The sequence below is a fragment of the Mytilus californianus genome, unplaced genomic scaffold (genome assembly GCF_021869535.1).
Source record: "Mytilus californianus isolate M0D057914Y unplaced genomic scaffold, xbMytCali1.0.p SCAF_9, whole genome shotgun sequence".
Classification (NCBI taxonomy): Eukaryota; Metazoa; Mollusca; class Bivalvia; order Mytilida; family Mytilidae; genus Mytilus; species Mytilus californianus.
Window position 1 is genome coordinate 34,776,110 of NW_026262745.1, and position 18,943 is coordinate 34,795,052.

At 31.5% G+C, this 18,943-nt stretch overlaps 1 protein-coding gene across 1 annotated transcript; it reads right to left on the bottom strand.

The window, feature by feature from the left end:
• Positions 1-584: 584 nt before the first annotated feature.
• On the bottom strand, positions 585-17,852 carry LOC127715868 (P protein-like). Its single transcript, XM_052221991.1, has 16 exons — positions 17,742-17,852; positions 16,579-16,679; positions 14,864-14,996; positions 12,492-12,563; positions 12,092-12,214; positions 11,146-11,270; positions 9,661-9,802; positions 8,979-9,114; positions 8,602-8,746; positions 7,956-8,007; positions 7,673-7,781; positions 6,306-6,433; positions 5,127-5,288; positions 4,205-4,292; positions 3,454-3,547; positions 585-1,858 (listed from the first exon to the last, which is right to left on the bottom strand). The coding sequence occupies exons 1-16, from the start codon at positions 17,850-17,852 to the stop codon at positions 1,750-1,752; spliced, it is 1,830 nt and encodes a 609-aa protein (XP_052077951.1). The 3' UTR covers positions 585-1,749.
• Between the last annotated feature and the right edge of the window lie 1,091 nt (positions 17,853-18,943).

An 18,943-nucleotide genomic window follows, 5' to 3' on the forward strand; every position in this document is an offset into this window, starting at 1 on the left:
TGAAAATGCCGTGGCAAAAAACGAAAACCAACCAAACGACAAACAACAGTCTACAAAACACAACATAGCAAGAAGAAGAATGGGCAACACGATTCACACCAAAAACCTGGGGTGATCTCAGGTGCTCCAGATGTAGCTGATCTATTGTTATAAATATCATACAAAATCTAGGCTAGCGATACAGAATTGTTTTGATTCTTTTTACAGCAAATGATTTTGTATAAAATTAACCAAATAACTATGTTACTGTATTGATCTAAAAGATGTAATAAAAAGAGGACATAAAATTGAATAGCCATATCAATCTTAGATCAACTTTGCCTGAAGAAGTTGGAAGTCGTATTAATTCTACATGTATCTACAAGGAATTTAAAAAAAAAGCCAATGAATACACGAGGGGATCATGACCACAAAGGTTCGAAAATAGAGGACGATGGAACCTTTTGTTGTTGGTCGTGAACAGACAATGTCTGTCAAATGACTGCTTCATATTTTTACCTACGAAAAAGAAAAGAAATTGTCTTTTATTATGACACGTATACGTACCACTGAACAATGTTATGTCAAAATCAAGTCAAAACCAATAACACCTTGATGCTTTAATTTAAAACAAAATATTGGAAACATAAGCAACAACAGTTAGTAATATGATATATTCTCGGTACGAATTTTGAGAGATTCATAGAATCTGATTACTTATAGAATAAATGAAATTACTCTTCTTCATTTAACCAAAAGTCGATATTTGATTTACTCTATATATGACGTTCTTGTGTTAATTACTAATATAAAACGGAGTGATTGTTATTGCAGAAAGATACTGATATATGACCAGACTAATGCAAAAATTAACTCGTCTACCAGCGGAAGATTGAAAATAAAAATACATGTTTATTGTAGTATCGTGTCTTTATCAGCATAACTATCAACCGATTAATTAATGTTAGTTGGACGAATGAACTTTGTTGCCATATGGTTCCTTGAAAAGATTTACATTTTAATCTCAAAGTAAGAATAACATAAGATAAAAAACAGTAACAAAAACAAAAACAAAAATAGCACTTGTTGATATCACTTCTGTTGATATAATATTGTCAGAAGTTCATGGTAAAGCGGCAGTAAAAAGGTCAATATTTGCCTTAAGAGTATATATATATATATATATACACAAGTCTAAATTGAAAACAACGTTCAAACCTATATATAGATACAATTAATCAAATCACATGCTACATTCATAAGTCATCTTTTTTTTCTTCAAAGTACATGCCAACCCTATTTAAGATGTTATACAAAACAGTATTGACATTGTGTTTCATAATAATGCAAGTGAAAATATAAATAAACTGAAATAAATATGAATGGTACTTGTGCTCATGTGTTCGTTCTTTGTAAATAGTTCGTTGTAAAACTTTAAACGGACAAATGGATGACAAATGCATGAAAGAACATGCTCTTTATTTATCTTTTGTGTGGTTTTCGAAAAAGGCTTACGTAATAAAGTAATGACAAAGTTTGATAAATGATGAAAACTACAATACATGTACGATTCAACTTGTTAGCATTTTTTTCTCTCGCAAAAACAAACCTTTTACTTATAATTCACAATAACCCAGGAGTGATGCTATGTACGAATTTTCCCCAACAATAACATAGGTATTGTTTAACAACAATGTATTCAACAGTTAAATTGATATGTAACATCTATATTGTCGACATTCATTTTGATAATATAATTATTTGACAAAGTTATTTTAATTGATCTTGTACACTAGGATGCCATTCAATCGCAACATGGAAAAGGAGTAGATAACCCATTGCTACAATATTTGATACAACCATCATTGGGAATCCAACTCTGAAAAAAAATTCATGTAATGAATTGTAGAAGAAAAACGAAACTTTGAGGAAACAAGATAAGAATGTCCGTTTGGTGTCATCTTTCTATCTTTCATGAAAACGTTTGTATTTTGACGCGAATGATTCTAAAAGTCTCATAAGTAGCAAAAATTAAAACATAAGATGGCATGAAGTGTTCCAATTTAGTTGAAACATAATATTGACAATATCAGATAACTAAGCATTAACAAACCACCTCTATGTTCTATTTTCTTGAATATAAACGTTCGACTACATTTAAGAATTTGAAAACAAATGGAAAATTAAAAATGGAAAAGTCTTTACGTGTGTCGACAGATTGCTGGGTCATTGACGTTTAATCAACACCTATAACTCATAACTATAGTGCGTTATTTATATTTTTTCATTAAAAAGTATGACCGTTTTTATAAATATACATTGTTGATTTTAAATCCTTCACTTGATAAAATAAGAGACCGCTGTTATCGTTTCCTTCATATTCATCTTCTTTCACATGTCTTCGTAAACCATATTTTGACGAAAGCGTTTGTTAACCACGCTAAACGGGAACTGCGAGCAATGCCCTATCTTTGACAAGACGAATGTGTTCAACATTTTAGGTTGATGTATACCAATCAAATGTTTGAACGACACCGGTTCTTCTTTGTACAAAATCAGTTAAATAAGAATTATTTGCATCTAGGGGTTCATTCTCCAGCTACACTGAAACCTTAAATAACACGAACCAGAATTTCGCCAACGAACTTTTATATATAGTACCATTAGCTTAGATTGAACCAAAGAAATTCTGTTCAGAGTACTTTTCGTTTTGTTCAACTCAAAAACCGTAAGTAGCCCGAATGTTGACCCAAGAAGCCATTTTTTCAGTAAGGAAAATCAAAAATTTAGCTGAAGTTTCCAAAAAAATAGCACAAAAAATAACATTCCGTAAACGGTACCAATTCTGTTTCACCAGATGCGTATTTCGATAATTAATGTCTTTTCAATGATACTCGAGGTCAAAATATTTTAAAAGTCCAAAACCTCATACAAACGTTGAAGACCAAAAGTAAAAACAAGCCCGGACAAGGAAGCAGAGCTATGCAAGAAGGATATACTTCCCTTAATTTATAAACCTAGGGCCAATAAATCAATACACCGATTGTGCATTTTGTCGGTTTCATTTTGAGGTATAAATGGTCTTTCACACTTGTGTTATAAAAGCTGTGATTTTTTACTTTCGAAGACCATAATTTATTTACCTATATTTATAGCTTCCTTTGTATATTTTAAGTGATTTGTTTTTGTAAAGGACTGTTGTAGACCTCGGATTTTGTTTGTTACCTTAATTTGTCTTTTCTTGATCGATTTACGGGATTTGAACATCGGTAAACCGCTGTCGCCTTAATTTAGATTCCGAAAAGTTATGGCGACAACTCTTCATTGATTCTTAAATGTTCGATAATTCAGTAAGTTAATGTAGAAAATAGTTTATGGATTGTTCTCTGTAATTGCAAGCGCAGTCTTGGTTTCATTCTTTCATGTTGTTTGTATATCTATAAGGTTTAAGAAAAATACGGAACACATATATACTTGAAAAATTCCCAGAAAGTGAATCCATATCCATGTTGGTCTGCTATTCCTGCACATACAACATTGGCAGAAGCTCCAATTAATGTTCCATTTCCTATTAGAATAACCAACAACATAAAGTTTAAACACAGATCTGTAGTAATAAATTAATGATGACTGTTCTCATTTTTATAATATATTTCATTCATTTCTTTGTTTCTTTCAGCTGATAATATTTTTTGTTTCGTCAAAGTGAATGAATTTGTAGTATGGGTGATTTTGAGTGAGGTATTTAACGTTTTTACAATACGAAAAGCCAAACAAAGCTAACAAAAGTACGGAATCCATTCCATAGTTAACTATATGATCTCTGAATAGATTCGAGTGCCAAATTTGAACCAATAATAAGGAAAACTCCAGATTTCCTCTGGAAATCGCAAAAAAAGCATCAAATAAGTTTATATTGATGAAATGTCTTTATATTATTCTAAATCGTTTTATTATATCGATGAGATGAAAACATCCATAAATCCACTGATCAAGTGCGACACGGGTCTTTTGTTTCATGAATCCCTATGGCACCTTAAAATGAGATAAGTAAGTGTGTTTTGCTATTTAATTGATCAGATGTGTTAAGTTAGTTTTATTTCGTGTAGAGGGTTCTATTGAAACGCATGTATTCCTTCTACAATACTAGCATACTATGGTGTGCATCAATAGCCTTTCTTACTGTACAGAAAACTACACTACATAATACACATAACTACATTACCTCCGAGACAAGCACCAAATGCCAATGCTAGTATCATGGGAAGTATAGGGACCTGTTCATTTTCTGTAAGTTGAACTAAAACTGGTATCTAAAGAAATTCAAAGAATCATGGGTAAGATATGAACAAAACGATCAAAATACAACAAAACAAGCCACCTTTTGTTTTAAGTAAAATTATGAACTACCGTTATTTCAATACAAAGTTAACATTTATGATGTTCATTTCCTTATAAAAGTATAACAAAGAGAAATATATGAATATATAAATAGAACACAAATAATCATTTCAAACATAGATATACATTTAACACGAAAAGAAAGTCAATCAAAGATAGAAATAAATAAGGAGCTTATGTCAAACCATGATAGAATATTACTAATATATATTTCATGAGAAGCTGGACACATGCAAACGGTGTTGCCATTGATAACGATCAGAACAGCTTTAGTTTGAAATCAGCGAAGGTAACGATATAAATTCCGGAGCATATGTATGCAGTTTTTACATTGTTTGCATAGCATTGTTTGCCTCGTGCGTAGCTCAGATTCCTTGTCCATGTTTGGCTTTAGTTATGTGCTCGTTTTGGATTAATCAGCTCTTCAACATTTGTAATTGGTCTAGGACTTTTAAATATTTTGGACACGAGCATCACTGTTCAAAGAGACATTTGTTTTCGAAATGCGCATTTGGTTTGTAAAATTGGTAAAATTAATGTTATCGGATGAATACAAGGCGTCATATATTTATAAATTTTTTCCTGTAAAGGCTAATATGGCTAAGTTTATTTGGAATAAACAATTCAGAAATCTCTAACTCGTAATTATGCTAAAAAGTATACCTGATCATATGATTTATTACTAAAAGTTATACAAAAGTATTCATTTCAACACGTTTTTGTATGATTTACATATGATATATTACCATTGCTGTTGTATATGGAATGTTGTCTATGAAACTTGAGGCGAATGCGGATACCCATAGTATTAACAAAACTGCAACTATTAACTTTCTATCTCCAGCATTACCAATTATATCTCCAACTGCTTTGCCGATTTCATCAATCAAACCTAATTCTTTCAGTGCCTAATTAAGAATGAATTTCACTGGGTGAGCATAGTTAAAGAGTATATGTTTTTAATTTGATATTAAACATATGATTGCTATCATTCAGTGATATAAAAAGAGGCGTTAGATACCAAGGAGTCATTCAAAACTCATCAGTCGACGAAATTTGACAATGCTATGGCAAACTTTTCTCGTTTAAAGTGTTTCACATGTCGTGGCAATTTATATCAGACTATACGGGTTTGCATGTGCTTACTGTTGAAGGAAGGTCGTACTTTGGCTGATAGTTGCTTGAATCGAAGTCATTTGGACCCTGGTAGATAGTTGTCTCATTGGCAAATTTCCACATCATCTAGATTGACTAATATGTTTTCTAACGGGAAAACGCGATAGAAGTAAATGAACACTCTTACTGGTTACCTGTGAAATCAAGCAGAAAAAGATGTTTTATAGATCCTTTGTCAATATCTTAATACTTATGTCGTAAATCATCTGACCCCTATTTCGTATGAAAGTAGAAATTTTGACCGGATTTATCGACAAATAGATATAGGAAGATGTGGTATGAGTGCCAATGAAACAACTCTCCATCCAAGTCAAAATTTATAAAAGTAAACCATTATAGGTCAAAGTACGGTCTTCAACACGGAGCCTTGGCTCACACCGAACAGCAAGCTATAAAGGGCCCCAAAAATTACTAGTGTAAAACCATTCAAACGGGAAAACAAACAGTCTATCTATATAAAAAACGAGTAACGAGAAACACTTATGAACCACATCAACAAACGACAACTACTGAATATCAAAATCTATATGTAAAAATATTGAGAACAGACACCCTTTTATAAAATGAATTCAATGGGCAAAGAAAAACACTGTTTATACAATTTCAGTACGGCAACTGTGTCTGTATCAAAGGTTTTAGGAATGCATTTAAGCCCAAGTGGAAAAATAGGAAAATATTTGTTTTTTGAATAGCAAGACGAGAACCAATGGATTTATTCTTAACTTAAAAATGATGTCAAAAATACTTACTTCCATGAGAACAAATAAAGCAGCAAAGAAAATGAGCGTTGCCCATTCAACTCTGTGGAAGATATTTTCTAATTCCTTAATGTCAGCTAGGATCATTAAAATAATAGCCCCAACAACGGCAATCCAACCTGAAAGTGAGTCAACATTAGCTTGATTCGAATTAACCACCGCTTAAGGAATAATAGTACTGTGTTTAAAAAGTTGCCGCCGTCAATTGGCGATTTGATGGTCGCAAATGCAGTTTTACTGGCGATGTGTAGCGGAACGCATTTGCGACCATCAAATCGACAATCGAACATTTAACAATAGCTCATTCTTACTTTGCATTTGGTAAGAAATGGATGCTCGTAATATAATTTAATTGCTAATTTATAAAAGCTGACTTTTTGTGGACGTCGCATGCGACATTTCCGTAAATTCAACTTTTTTTCACGGAAAAGTTCATCTGTTGAAATATAATTTGACCTTTTTATGTATATTAAGATTTGGTAAAAGACGTGTATAATGGCAAATTATAAGAATGCGATTTGTTTAGTCTTTCAGAAAACATATAAGATTTTCGCTACTTGTTTTGCGAAATAGGTGCAATTTGGGTACTCGGTGCGATTTGGGTACTGTGACGTTATATGCAATAACATAACTCCTTATTTTTGACAAATTGTGTTAACATGGTTCTCTTTGATCGATTAAATTTCATATTTTGAATGATATTATGATATATGATTATACAAAGTTGAATAGAAAATGACAAAAAATATGTTTAGTTGTCAATTAAAGGCAGTTCACTTTGAATTGCAAACGATTGGGTTTAAGATTCTTCTAGTACTTTGGAAAGTAAACTTATCTTTCATTGCGGCTTACTAGTACTTGATTGAATACATAATCGGCCACATTCTTTATTTTAATGGAAACATCTAAAATCTATTTGACCAACATTGTCAATAGACAACACTGTTATATTGAAACTGTAATTTCAGCATGTTAAGATAATTTCTAAAATGGCTTATTGTTTTTAATTGAGCAAAATGCAAATTTAGCATTCGATATAAGTAGTTCATTAGGAAAATTTGCAAGCAAAATAAGGAGAGATAAGTGGTTCAGTTCAAGAAATGGCTTTAGGTGGATTTTAAGGTGTTTTTTTTTTCTTTGCTTCGATGAAATTGAAGAAAGTGAAGAACTTAGTGCAAATGGTGCTGTAAAAGCGACCAACTCGCCAAGACTAATGTGAACACCATTTATAAACGAATGTTCAGGAAATGGCTTTATGCAGCTTTTAGGGTTTATTTTTTCTTTGGTACGAGGAAAATGGAGAAACTGAAGAACGAAGTGCAAGTGGTGAAGTGGTGCTATAAAAGCGACTAACTCACCAAGACTGATGTAAACACCATTTATAAACGAATGAAGGAAAAAGAAGACAATGACCGCAAATAGGACAATGGTACATTTAACTAGTAACCATTTATCCGTTATGTAATACTGAAATATAAATAACATTATGCAATATTTGGAATCAGTTGAAAGATATCATAATTTGGCTATGCTATATTTATCTCTATCTAACTCATGTTCTCATGTTAAAAGATAAAAATACTTCAGAATTAAATATTTCATTTTGTAATAGAATAATGAAAAAATTTATATCGAACTTACCTTTCTCTCTAATTCTGCGACATTTTGTTCAAAATTGGTCTGTTTTGTATTTCTATAATGATGATATAAACGAGAAATTACAATACAAACCATTATCACGATTGTGAACATTCATATATAGTTAAATATAACAAGCGAGTCACAACCCAAATTTTCTGGTAAATGAGAGCACCACGTGATTTGAAAAGCAAGAATACAAGACATTTCTTATTAATAATTTTTGTTGTCAACATACTTTGGCCGAGTCAAAAACCTGAAACTGATGTTGAGAAAATGAAACAAGCAAATAGAGCCCAGGAATGATTAGAACTATTTTTCTAATTTTTTCCAAATGCACTGGCCTCATATAACAGGTGCAAAATGAATACAAAAGCTGCCTAAGCAGTGCCTCAGAAAAACACTTCCAAATTAAAAATAGGTTTGTCAAAATGTATTTGTATACATTTACTGATACTATTAGACTTATAATGTGAGTGTGATTTAAAAGATTTTAAAAAGGATGCTATTTCATGTGTTTGATGAAATAAAAAAAAATATTGATCATTACAACATATTGTCTGTGTTCTGCCAATTCATTAAACTGAAAACTAACTTTAAGCCAACAGCTGAGGATCAAATGCCTAAGGAATGTGAAACGATAGCTTACCTCATATTATACATCAGTCTTATCAATGCATTTTCTTTCTCTGTGGCTTTTTGTAAAAACAGTGCTTTCATTATGCTTTCCTCTCTAGAGGCAATGTTGACACGGGCTGCTGCTCTTCTCCATACATTTATCTCGTGTCTCATTTCTAAATCACAATTACAGAAATTAATATACATAAACACTTTATCAAGAAAAAGATGATTTATAAATTAAAAAAATTATGAAAAAAAGCGCATTGTCTCTTAAACACGGTGAGATTTAAAAGAAGACATTGAAATAAAGCAAGTTTCTGTCATCCTTTCTTATCCGAGTCACTTTTTCGTTTTTAGTTCAAACATCTACGAGTAAAACATATTAATTGTTTATATCTATATTACCTGCAACATCAATAGGTTCTGGGTTTTCTAGTGAATCCATTTTTGTATAAAACAATCTCATGACACCGTAACCAACAAAGGAAACCAGAACTATCCCAGGGAACATGTGCAATGTAAACATACTAAAATCTGTATCCTGCATATATATTCATATGTTGTATTTAAATTTTAAGTTGAAAGACTAAATTGATATAAGAAATGCATCAGAAAAAAAGCATTAAAATAACAAAGAGTACGTCTGAAAAATTAGAAATAACATAGGGTACTTAATTCTTAGACCATTTAGAAATTAAAACATTCAAAGAAAGAAGTATGAATAGATTCATTACATAATGTTGATTTTTTTTTATGTGAATGCGGTTAACATAGTTTGATGTTTTAAGTGCAGAAATGTCACTTGTAATGTCATAAACATGTTATGATTAAGATACTTCACAACAAAGGCCATTTACAAATATTGTTTGGTAAAATAAAAAATGAGGAATAGTACTACGTGATTGTTCGGCATGGAAATAGATTAATAATTTGTTAATATTTGGTTACTTTATAAATACAGTGGTTTAATATCGAAACATTTTAAATGTTTTAAGCAGCAACTACATAAATAGCACACATTACGAGAGCTTTTTTTTAAAAAGTCTGATAATTTATATACTACATATTTAACCGTAAAAAATCTGACCTTATATGGTTTGAAGTCTGGAGTTGACACTATAATGACATTTGGGGGATCTCCTATACCTGTTGCTGTGCCGCCTATGTTTGAGAAGAGTACTTCAGCTATCAAAATCTTCTTTGGGTCTAGATTCAATACTTCACATAATCTGGAAATTAATGAAAACGTCTATAACATTTATATTAAATAAAATTTGAACATAATAAAAATCTTGATACATGCGACATTAATATATATATAATATATATATATATATATATATATATATATATATATATAAACAAGTCTAAATTGAAAACAACGTTCTATCCTATGATTGCGTTGGATAAAAACCGCAATTTTTATACGTGTGCATGCAAAACAAATTTCTTAGTAGATGGGTCTAAATACAGCACAAACAACATTTTCCAAAAGACCAAATGAGTGAAAAAGTATATTTTAACAAAACGCATTTGACTAGCAGGTCGAACAACTGATGTTCTTAAACCCTGCTGACTGCCATTGGCGATTGCCAAATAAACGGATCACCGATGTAATAAATGGATCTCAATTATAAATTGAATACTAAACAGAAAACAATAAACTTGCGGAAAAGATGGTATACCGCAAACAAAAGGTGCAAAGGTTTTTGTACACCATATCCGGATTTCGACAATTAATGTCTCTTCAGTGATGTTAGGAATCGAAACGGTATTTGGAAGGCCATATAATTTGCCTCAATTTAGGATAGACTCTTGAATTTTGAAAGAGTCAAAATAGGATGAACGGATCATATAAACCCGAAGGCAAATATAATACTAGCCCAAACGAAAAAATATAAACAAGTCTAAATTGAAAACAACATTCTATCCTATGATTGCGTTGGATAAAAACCGCAATTTTTATACGTGTGCATGCAAAACAAATTTCTTAGTAGAGGGGTCTAAATACAGCACAAACAACATTTTCCAAAAGACCAAATGAGTGAAAAAGTATATTTTAACAAAACGCATTTGATATATATATATATATATATATATATATAGTTTAAAAACATCCGTTGATTCAAGTCTCTTGATACGATTCTGAAATCGATTTAAGGACTCATTCTCAGTTAACATTTTTAATGATCGTTATTCAATATATATTCCTTGGCACTTTTTTTTCATATGTACACGAATAAGTATGGTTATTACCCCCTTCTGAACAGTAAAGAGAAATAAAAACACAAAATCGTATTTGTTCCCCTTCCATGTCAGCTATTTGTTAACAAAAAAAGCACGAATCATCATTACTCAATATGGTTTTCTCTTCTACATATATCTTTGATAACAAACGCAATATATTTTTTGATAATTTTAAAATCTAATACAAAACCATAGGCATCTGATTGTCATGTTTCACATGCTTACCTTGCTTTTCCTTTCATTATGTTAGTTTCTACTTGCCTTTTATGAAAACAATAATTACCGAGTGCTTTTTAATTTTCATACATTAATTTATTATAATTACCGTATCGTCACTGGTGTTAACAATAAGATAGTTGTGACATTATCCAGGAAAGCAGATACTATGGCACTGAATGCGCACAACAAAGTAATCAGTGGCCAAATTTTTCCCTTTGCAGTTTTGTATGCCTGTCAATAGGAATTTAAAATTTATGGGAGATGCATGCATAAAACGAGATATTCCTACTTATGTTTCTAATAGCTATTGTAACTAAAAAATATCTGACACTAAAACTTATACGACATATGTTCGCATATATATGCTAGGTTTGACATTCAAGTTTAAGTTTTCTGTGTATGTCGCAAGTTGTGGCCTGGCTTAAGCTTGTAAAGATCCTGTATTGCCCCTTTGAATTTTCATTTTGGTTCATTTTCTACTACAAATGTAGATTTAAGATTTAATTGATAAAATATGAATCATCCCCATGAGTCGGATAGGAAATCTATTGTATATATCAAATATATGTCTCATGGATTGTATTCTTAGGGAGGAATACTTTTTTAAGAACAAAATGATCGTCCTTCACCAGAGAGAGCTCTTGTTTTTATGTTTTTGTATGTTCATTAGAAATTATGGTACAAGTATTTATGTTGATTGAGATCTAACTGACGCAGAATGTTGAAAGTACATTTGCCTTGAACTGAAATACATATAAACGCAGCTATCTAGAATGCTTAGATTTTTTGTCTTGTTGTCTTTTGTACAAAACGTTAACTAAAGCTCAATGCAACTGAAAATTGAATTGCTTAACAGATAGCAAAACAGACTAAGTGCCTCTACATCTTTGGTTGGTAGTTGTTCCAATGGAAATCATACCACATCTTTGACACTCAAATATTTAGCGTAAGGTGTTCCTAATGAAGTTAGATTTAGAAAAGATCTTCGGACGCAGCAAATTTGTAAAGTATTAATTTCATTTCTTATTTTATACAATAATTTTTAAACATACCTTTAAGGCAAAGAAATCAAAGAAGCCAGTTTCTGAGAATATTGACACCAGTATCATCATGCCAAAGAGCAGCATTAATGTTTCCATATCAATCCAACTGATTATAGTGTTTAAATTGGGTCTCTATAGTAAAATGGACTCAGCAAGTTTTATAGTTACATACATAGATATACATATTTATTGTTCTATTATAAATTAACAAGCGTATCTCCTATATATTTATGATTAATCTTATTCCATCGTAAGACTTAAAAGGATAATATTATCTTAAAGACTTGATAGCATTTGACGAAAAGTTTAATTAAAAAATCTGTCAATAAGCTTGAAAGTGTTGAATTAATAAGATACCAATACCATATATCAAATGAAAACACCAACGTAAAGAAAATAAATGAATTACCTCTCCATAATGAGCAAGGACTGCAATAGCCGCAAGAGAACCAATAAGAGCTGCCATTGCTCGATGTACTAACTGAAGTTAGAATATTAAGTAACCATGAATTCATGAAAAATAAAATAAACGATTTTTTCTGTCCTAAAAAATAATAATAAAATAAAAATTGTGTACCATACCATGACATTATAAAGAATAATTTCATAACGACAAGAAATAATATCTTTGTGGATTTATTGTCTTTTTAAAATACCATATGATATCAATGAATCAAAATATAAAAACAATACTTTTCTTGACTACGACTTGTCTAGCTCATTAAATATATATTTCTACATCATTTCAGTGATATATTGATATTATGATAGCAATAAACAAGCAAAGTTATCATAATTAATAGAAAGTTGGAAATAATCAAACATTGCTTATAAACAAACGTGTTCATGCTCAAGTTTCTATTTCTAAAATTCCCAAAACGCTAAGGTATGTGCATCATTACACAGAACATTCAGTGGATAAAATTTAATAAATGAAGCTCCACCCCCTCCCCTCTTCCCTCCCCTCGTGTCATCATCCCGTAATACAGTGGTGTCATTGACTGCTTCTGTTATATTTGTTTTTCGTTTATTTTTAGCATAAATCATGCCGTTGAAATTCTTTTATGCTCTCTGAAAAAAATTCAGGAGAATATTGTCACCACTTCGCCCGTCTATCTTTCTGTATGTCTGTCCGTCCTACCACTCATCCGTTTGTGCAATGAAACAAATGGTTTTTGGATTGTAACTTGAGTTTCCCCTGCTTGAATAAAAGTTATACACATGAAATATAAAGGAGAGGAAAAGAGGCCTATTGATTTTGGGGTTAATAGATCAAATTTCTTGGTCGGTGTGTACTAAAAATCAATTTTTTTTAAATGGTTTCCGGATGATAACTCGAGTTTTCTTTGCCTGATTAGATTGCATCTTATATACATGAAAGATATAATGAATGGGTAGATGCCTATCGATTTCGGGTCAATAGGTCAAAAATAAAGGTTACTGATACTGAAAAAAGATTTTCTGGTGGAAAATGATTACCAGATTGTAAATTAAGTTTTCATTGCCTGATTGAAATGAATTTATTCAGATGGGAGATATGGTGATTGGAAAAAAGGCTCTATTTGATTTTGAAGTCAATATAACAAAATACAAGGTAACTGTTACACAAAAATAATTTTAAAAAGTTAAGTTCCAGATGTGGACTTAAGTTCCCTTGCTTGATTGAAATGAAACTTGTTCATATGGAAGATATAGGAAGGAGGAATACACCTGTTATTAAAAAAAGTCACTTTCATAAAAAAAATATCCATGAAATGTAAGTTATATTACTTACTTATTAGATACATTTTTGGTGATTAGTCCATATAACTGGTGGGATAGCATGGATGAGGGGAACCGACACCTCGTTTAAATTGGAAGCCCAAAAAATGGTCCTTTGTATATTATGGTTTGGAGAAAGTAGCAATTTTGGTTTCTACATAACGTCCTCGAGTTCGGTTCGAGAGGATCTGTACTCCCTAGTTTGGATTGTTTCACACCTTTCCATGCTGGGCATTTTATAGCTTGCTCTAAAAGCACTTTGGAGGTCAAATCAAGATAAAGATAAGGCAGGTGCCACTAGTACAGCATGATCTGCTTACCCTTTCGGAGCACATGAAATATCACCCCTATAAAATAAGGAGATGTGGTATGATTGCCAATGAGACAACTTTGCACCAGAGTTTTGTTTAAAAGGGTTTCGTGAAAGTAAAAGGACGGCTATCACTAGTTCCGCAGGATCTGATTAACCTACCGTAGCAAATGAGGTCATTACCAGTTTTTCTTGGGGTTCGTGTTGCTAAATCTTTAGTTTACTATGTAGTGTTTTATGAACTTGTTTAACTTTTCGTCGTCTTTCGTTATTGGCCATGGTGTTGTCAGTTTCTCTCGACTTATGAGTTTTGAATGTCCCCATATTATTTTCCGCCTCTGATTGTAAAGAGTATTGAAAACCAAAAATTACAAGAATTTGTGACAGATGGCTACAAAACGCATATACATATTCTATCTCAACATTTAAATTTTCAATTATAGAAAAATATGTTGCTTTAAGTTAAATCTCATATGTCTGAGGATTAAACAAATGTATGGAAATGCACAATGTTTGATTTGGAAGTAAGGTTAAGAGGCAGGTTCAATGGAAAGCTAGTTTTTGCTAAAGAAAAACTATTTTCAAATAACATGAATAGAGTTACTGCTGCTGCGCACATTGTTTTGTTTGTTTTCACTTTTGATTTGTATCCTTAAGCTTATTGGTAAGGTACATAAATATCTATTTTTTTCTTATCTACTTATACTTACATCAAATATAATTAGAACGTAAACACCAATTAACACTAAAACTGCAAGGATAACTCTTTGGTCGTGTTCATGTACGCTATAGTACAACGGTATACTGTGATTTGAGTTTGTTTCAAACAACAAACTACTATTTCTACAAATAAATGTGAGAAGCGATAGAAAATATGCAGTCACCATGTATATATTGATATGAAAGAGCATTTTTATCGATTAAGATTAAATCTACACTTGACACTGGATCATCTTATAAAATAGAACTTAAATCATTTATATTTACTTTTCTAATTATTGATACAAGGTACATGTATTGCGTACATTATAAGTATTGATTAACAAAGAGTTCGGAAATACCAAGTGAATAATCATAGGAAATGTATGCAACAGTAGTTTACAACTGTCATTCAAGTGGGAGGTTTAGATAGCTATAAAATCAGTTTAAATCCAACATTTTCTTTGGTAAAGCATGTACCAAGTCAGGAATATGACATTTGTTTTCCACTCGTTCCGTTGGTTGATAACGTTTGATTTTGTCAGTTTTTATGGAATTACCCTTTTTGAAGTTACCTTGGAGTTCGGTATTTTTGTTTTACTTTTTTACCAATGTTTAAATCTCATAAATTGATTAAAAAGACACATTCATGTAACCTAATTTAATCGCATGAACTCAAAAAAAAAAAAGCAACACCGGGTTCATCGACAGGGTAAACGTCTCCTGCTGTGCATGAATCACCTGTCCTGCGAGTCCACACTGTTACAATCGCGGGAATAGGACACAATTGGTAAAATTACAGAAACACGACACATATGGTATCTTTTAAAAGATCTAAGACTACGAAAACATGTCGCTAGTGAGTTGAGACACAGATATATCGTATCGGTCAACCATTTAGTGATGGTGACCGTTAATCTTATGTAGTGTCGATTTCAGTTGTTCTTTCTCATAACTTTATTGGAACAGTTTTTGTGTAAGAAGCTTACTAATGAAGTCCGTATAGAATGAACATGATATATATATAAACCGACATTACCAGGCCAAAAATAAAAACAATGAAAAGACAAAGAATAGTCTTCAAAACACTACAAAGAAAACTAAAGACTGAGCAACACCAAATAGTGATGTGATTTACAGGAATGAACAAAGGATAATTCATACTACGAATTACTGGATGCTTTCAGAAAAAGCCATTAGCTCAATCTCTGATAGTTTGAAGCTTATCCTATTTTAACTACATTTTCAAAAAAGAATGTTTAACCAACCTATCACATGGCTTTACAACAGATATTTAAAACTTCATCTGATATCTGACTTACATCAGGCCTTTGGTTTTCTCATTAGATTCGCTTTTTGTTATGTAAAAGCCTTTTATAGCTTGCTTTGCGATATGGATTAACTCATTGTTGAAGGCCGTATGGCATCCTACAGTTGCTAACACTTGCGTCATTTGGTCTCTGGTGAATAATTGTCTCATTGACAATCATACAATTCTCCGTATTCTACAAACAAATTACAATTTATTTCATTATTACCACAACACAGTTTACATATGTAAATTAAGACAACAGTACTTCATGAATGTTTAATTCTCATAAATCAATTAAGAAGACAAATCAAGAAAACAAACAAAAACTAAGGGTTCGCATGAACTCCAAAAGGAGCTAGACTGGGTGCGGTCTTATAATCTGATAGGTATATATTAAATTTGAAAAAGCAATACCTTGTATGAACTTTAAAATCATGTTGATAAACAGTAAGGTCATTTTCATCATAGAAGTTCTTACTAATGTTCTTTAAAAGAAAAGTCAGATCTTGGGAACTCTGAAAAAGATATCAGTAACTAATTAACTATAAAGGTAAATACAAATAATGACGAGCATGCGCATTATTATACTAAATTTAAGGTAAAATGGTATATTCTTCATATTGAACAAGGAAGGAAATGTTAATCTTTTCAAAAGAGCTTTATTAACTTATTTATCATGTACTTTTGAAATATTGTCATCGTTTTTCTTTTTTGAAAAATATTGTGCTTGTGCGTATCAAATGTCTTATATCTCATTATATTGACATTGGTTACGAAACACCTTTTTAATCATATTGATTAACTTTATTGCTATGCATATTTCTCAAGAACCGAAAAAAAACAAGAAGCAAAGATTACAATATTTAAGGGAGGAAAATTATCTTCTTAAGTTTGAGAACACAAAACGTAACCATTAAACCATTCATGAACAATAAGTAGTGAAACCTACATGAACCAAACGTAATTCGACCTACATGAATCAAACGTAATTCGACTTACACAACAGAGAAAAGATTGCATGATATTTTTCTGTGTAAATTATTTAAAACTGATGTTTATCTTTCCGTCGTTTTTCTTTTGGTCATTAAATGTCTGCGACTTACTTAGTAACAAAATTATTAAAGCGCTATTTCTTAAGATGATTCAGTGTCGAGTGAAGGTTAAATCTTAATTTATAGAAAAAGCTCCGTAACATCAATATTTGTAATATAGAAAAATAATTTGAAATGTTTGGTTTCTGGACAAGGAAAACCCATAAGGCTTTGGACGAACTTAGGAAACCATAAGCCATAATAGTCGCTGCTTCGATCGCCACTGACATGATTTGAAACATACGTGTCTAAAATGTACCCTCAATAAATTTAGAAACTATTAAAAAAAACTTAGGTTTCAGCTCCCTCGGCCAAAGTTGGCATTAGATGATTTTGGCAATTCCTTTTTATATCCATGTTGGTCATATAGCTCCTGGAGTTTTTATACATCTTCAGATTTCAAACTTTTGGTTTAAAGCGTTTTTGGTGAAGGTTAATCTAGAAAAACGCTCATGATTATTTCTAATTATAATGATTTATTCATACCTGATTTGGCTCTATAGCCTCTGACAGGTTGACACGTAACATTGGTACTGGTGAAGCACTTGTGTTTCCTTGTTTGAACGGTCCTTTTATCTTTACTGTCACATTATTCATATCATGAATATGAAGGTCTTCATCTTTAAAATATAAGTAAATACATTATATATATAAAAAAGTATCATCAAAGATACCAGGATTATAATTTGGTACGTCAGACACGCGCTTCTTTTAACTAAAACTCAACAGTTGCGCTCAAATCGTAATAGTTTGAAGGCCAAATAAAATACGAATAAAATTGTCGAACAGCAGTTAACCCCGAAAATATCTAAAAATTATGCCAAGTAAAGGCAATCCATGTCTGGGAATAGAAAAATCTCGTTTTTTTTTTCAATAATGATTTAGCTAAAAGCAAAAATTCTCCCAACATGTCATAAGAGTTGCAAATGATTTTGAAAGGCTGAAATGTACTCTTTTATTATGCAAGTGTAAAAGATTATTTGTAACTCAAAATGAAGGAAAACAATCTGCAATCTTCTGTCTAAAATTGATATTCTGATTGGTAAATTTTTAATCAAACACAAGTATTAGCAGTGGTATTCGGATCAAAACAGTTGGAATATCACAATTTTTGTTTAAAGAACTGTAAATATATAGAAAATAACCGTATCAATGATATTTCATGTCAAGACAAGAGTGCTGATTACCTGGTTCGTGATACCCTTGGGAACGAACGTCCATTATCAATCGCATCGACCTAGGGGTTAAAATAAGTCCTCAAAATACTAGACATTATTTTGTAAGCTAGATGTTCGTTTCATCTACACAAGACTCATTCGAATTTTGGTTAACATATCATTGGGATTCTTGCTCAGTTCTTGGCTTCTTACTTTATCATCCGAGCTTTAAGGAAATCAATTGGCTTTCAACTGATCAAACAGTTTGCTAAAACCAAATCCAGGATAGACCTTGGCCAATTGTGCTATGAATAGAATTGTTTTGGATCAGTTTTTTCAAATATTGTGCTATAGTTAGAATCTGGCTTGCAGGTTTGCAGCGTCGTCTTTCAAGAAAACATGTACGGTAAGTTAAAGCGACAATAAATATATTACGAAAAAACAAATCCAGGTTACAATATAACTGAGGGAATCGCATGAACTCCAAAACGAACGAGACTGGAGTATGTCAACAGGGTAAGTGTCTAATGC

What these genes read in the sequence shown, in the direction of transcription:
- LOC127715868 (XM_052221991.1), bottom strand. Translation starts at nt 17,852, where the DNA reads ATGAATAATGTGACAGTAAAGATAAAAGGACCGTTCAAACAAGGAAAC. An exon ending in GATTTTAAAGTTCATACAAG is followed by an intron (nt 14,997 to 16,578) that starts GTATTGCTTTTT and finishes ATTTATTTGTAG; the next exon opens with AAATAGTAGTTTGTTGTTTG. An exon ending in TTAACACCAGTGACGATACG is followed by an intron (nt 9,803 to 11,145) that starts GTAATTATAATA and finishes ATTAATTTCCAG; the next exon opens with ATTATGTGAAGTATTGAATC.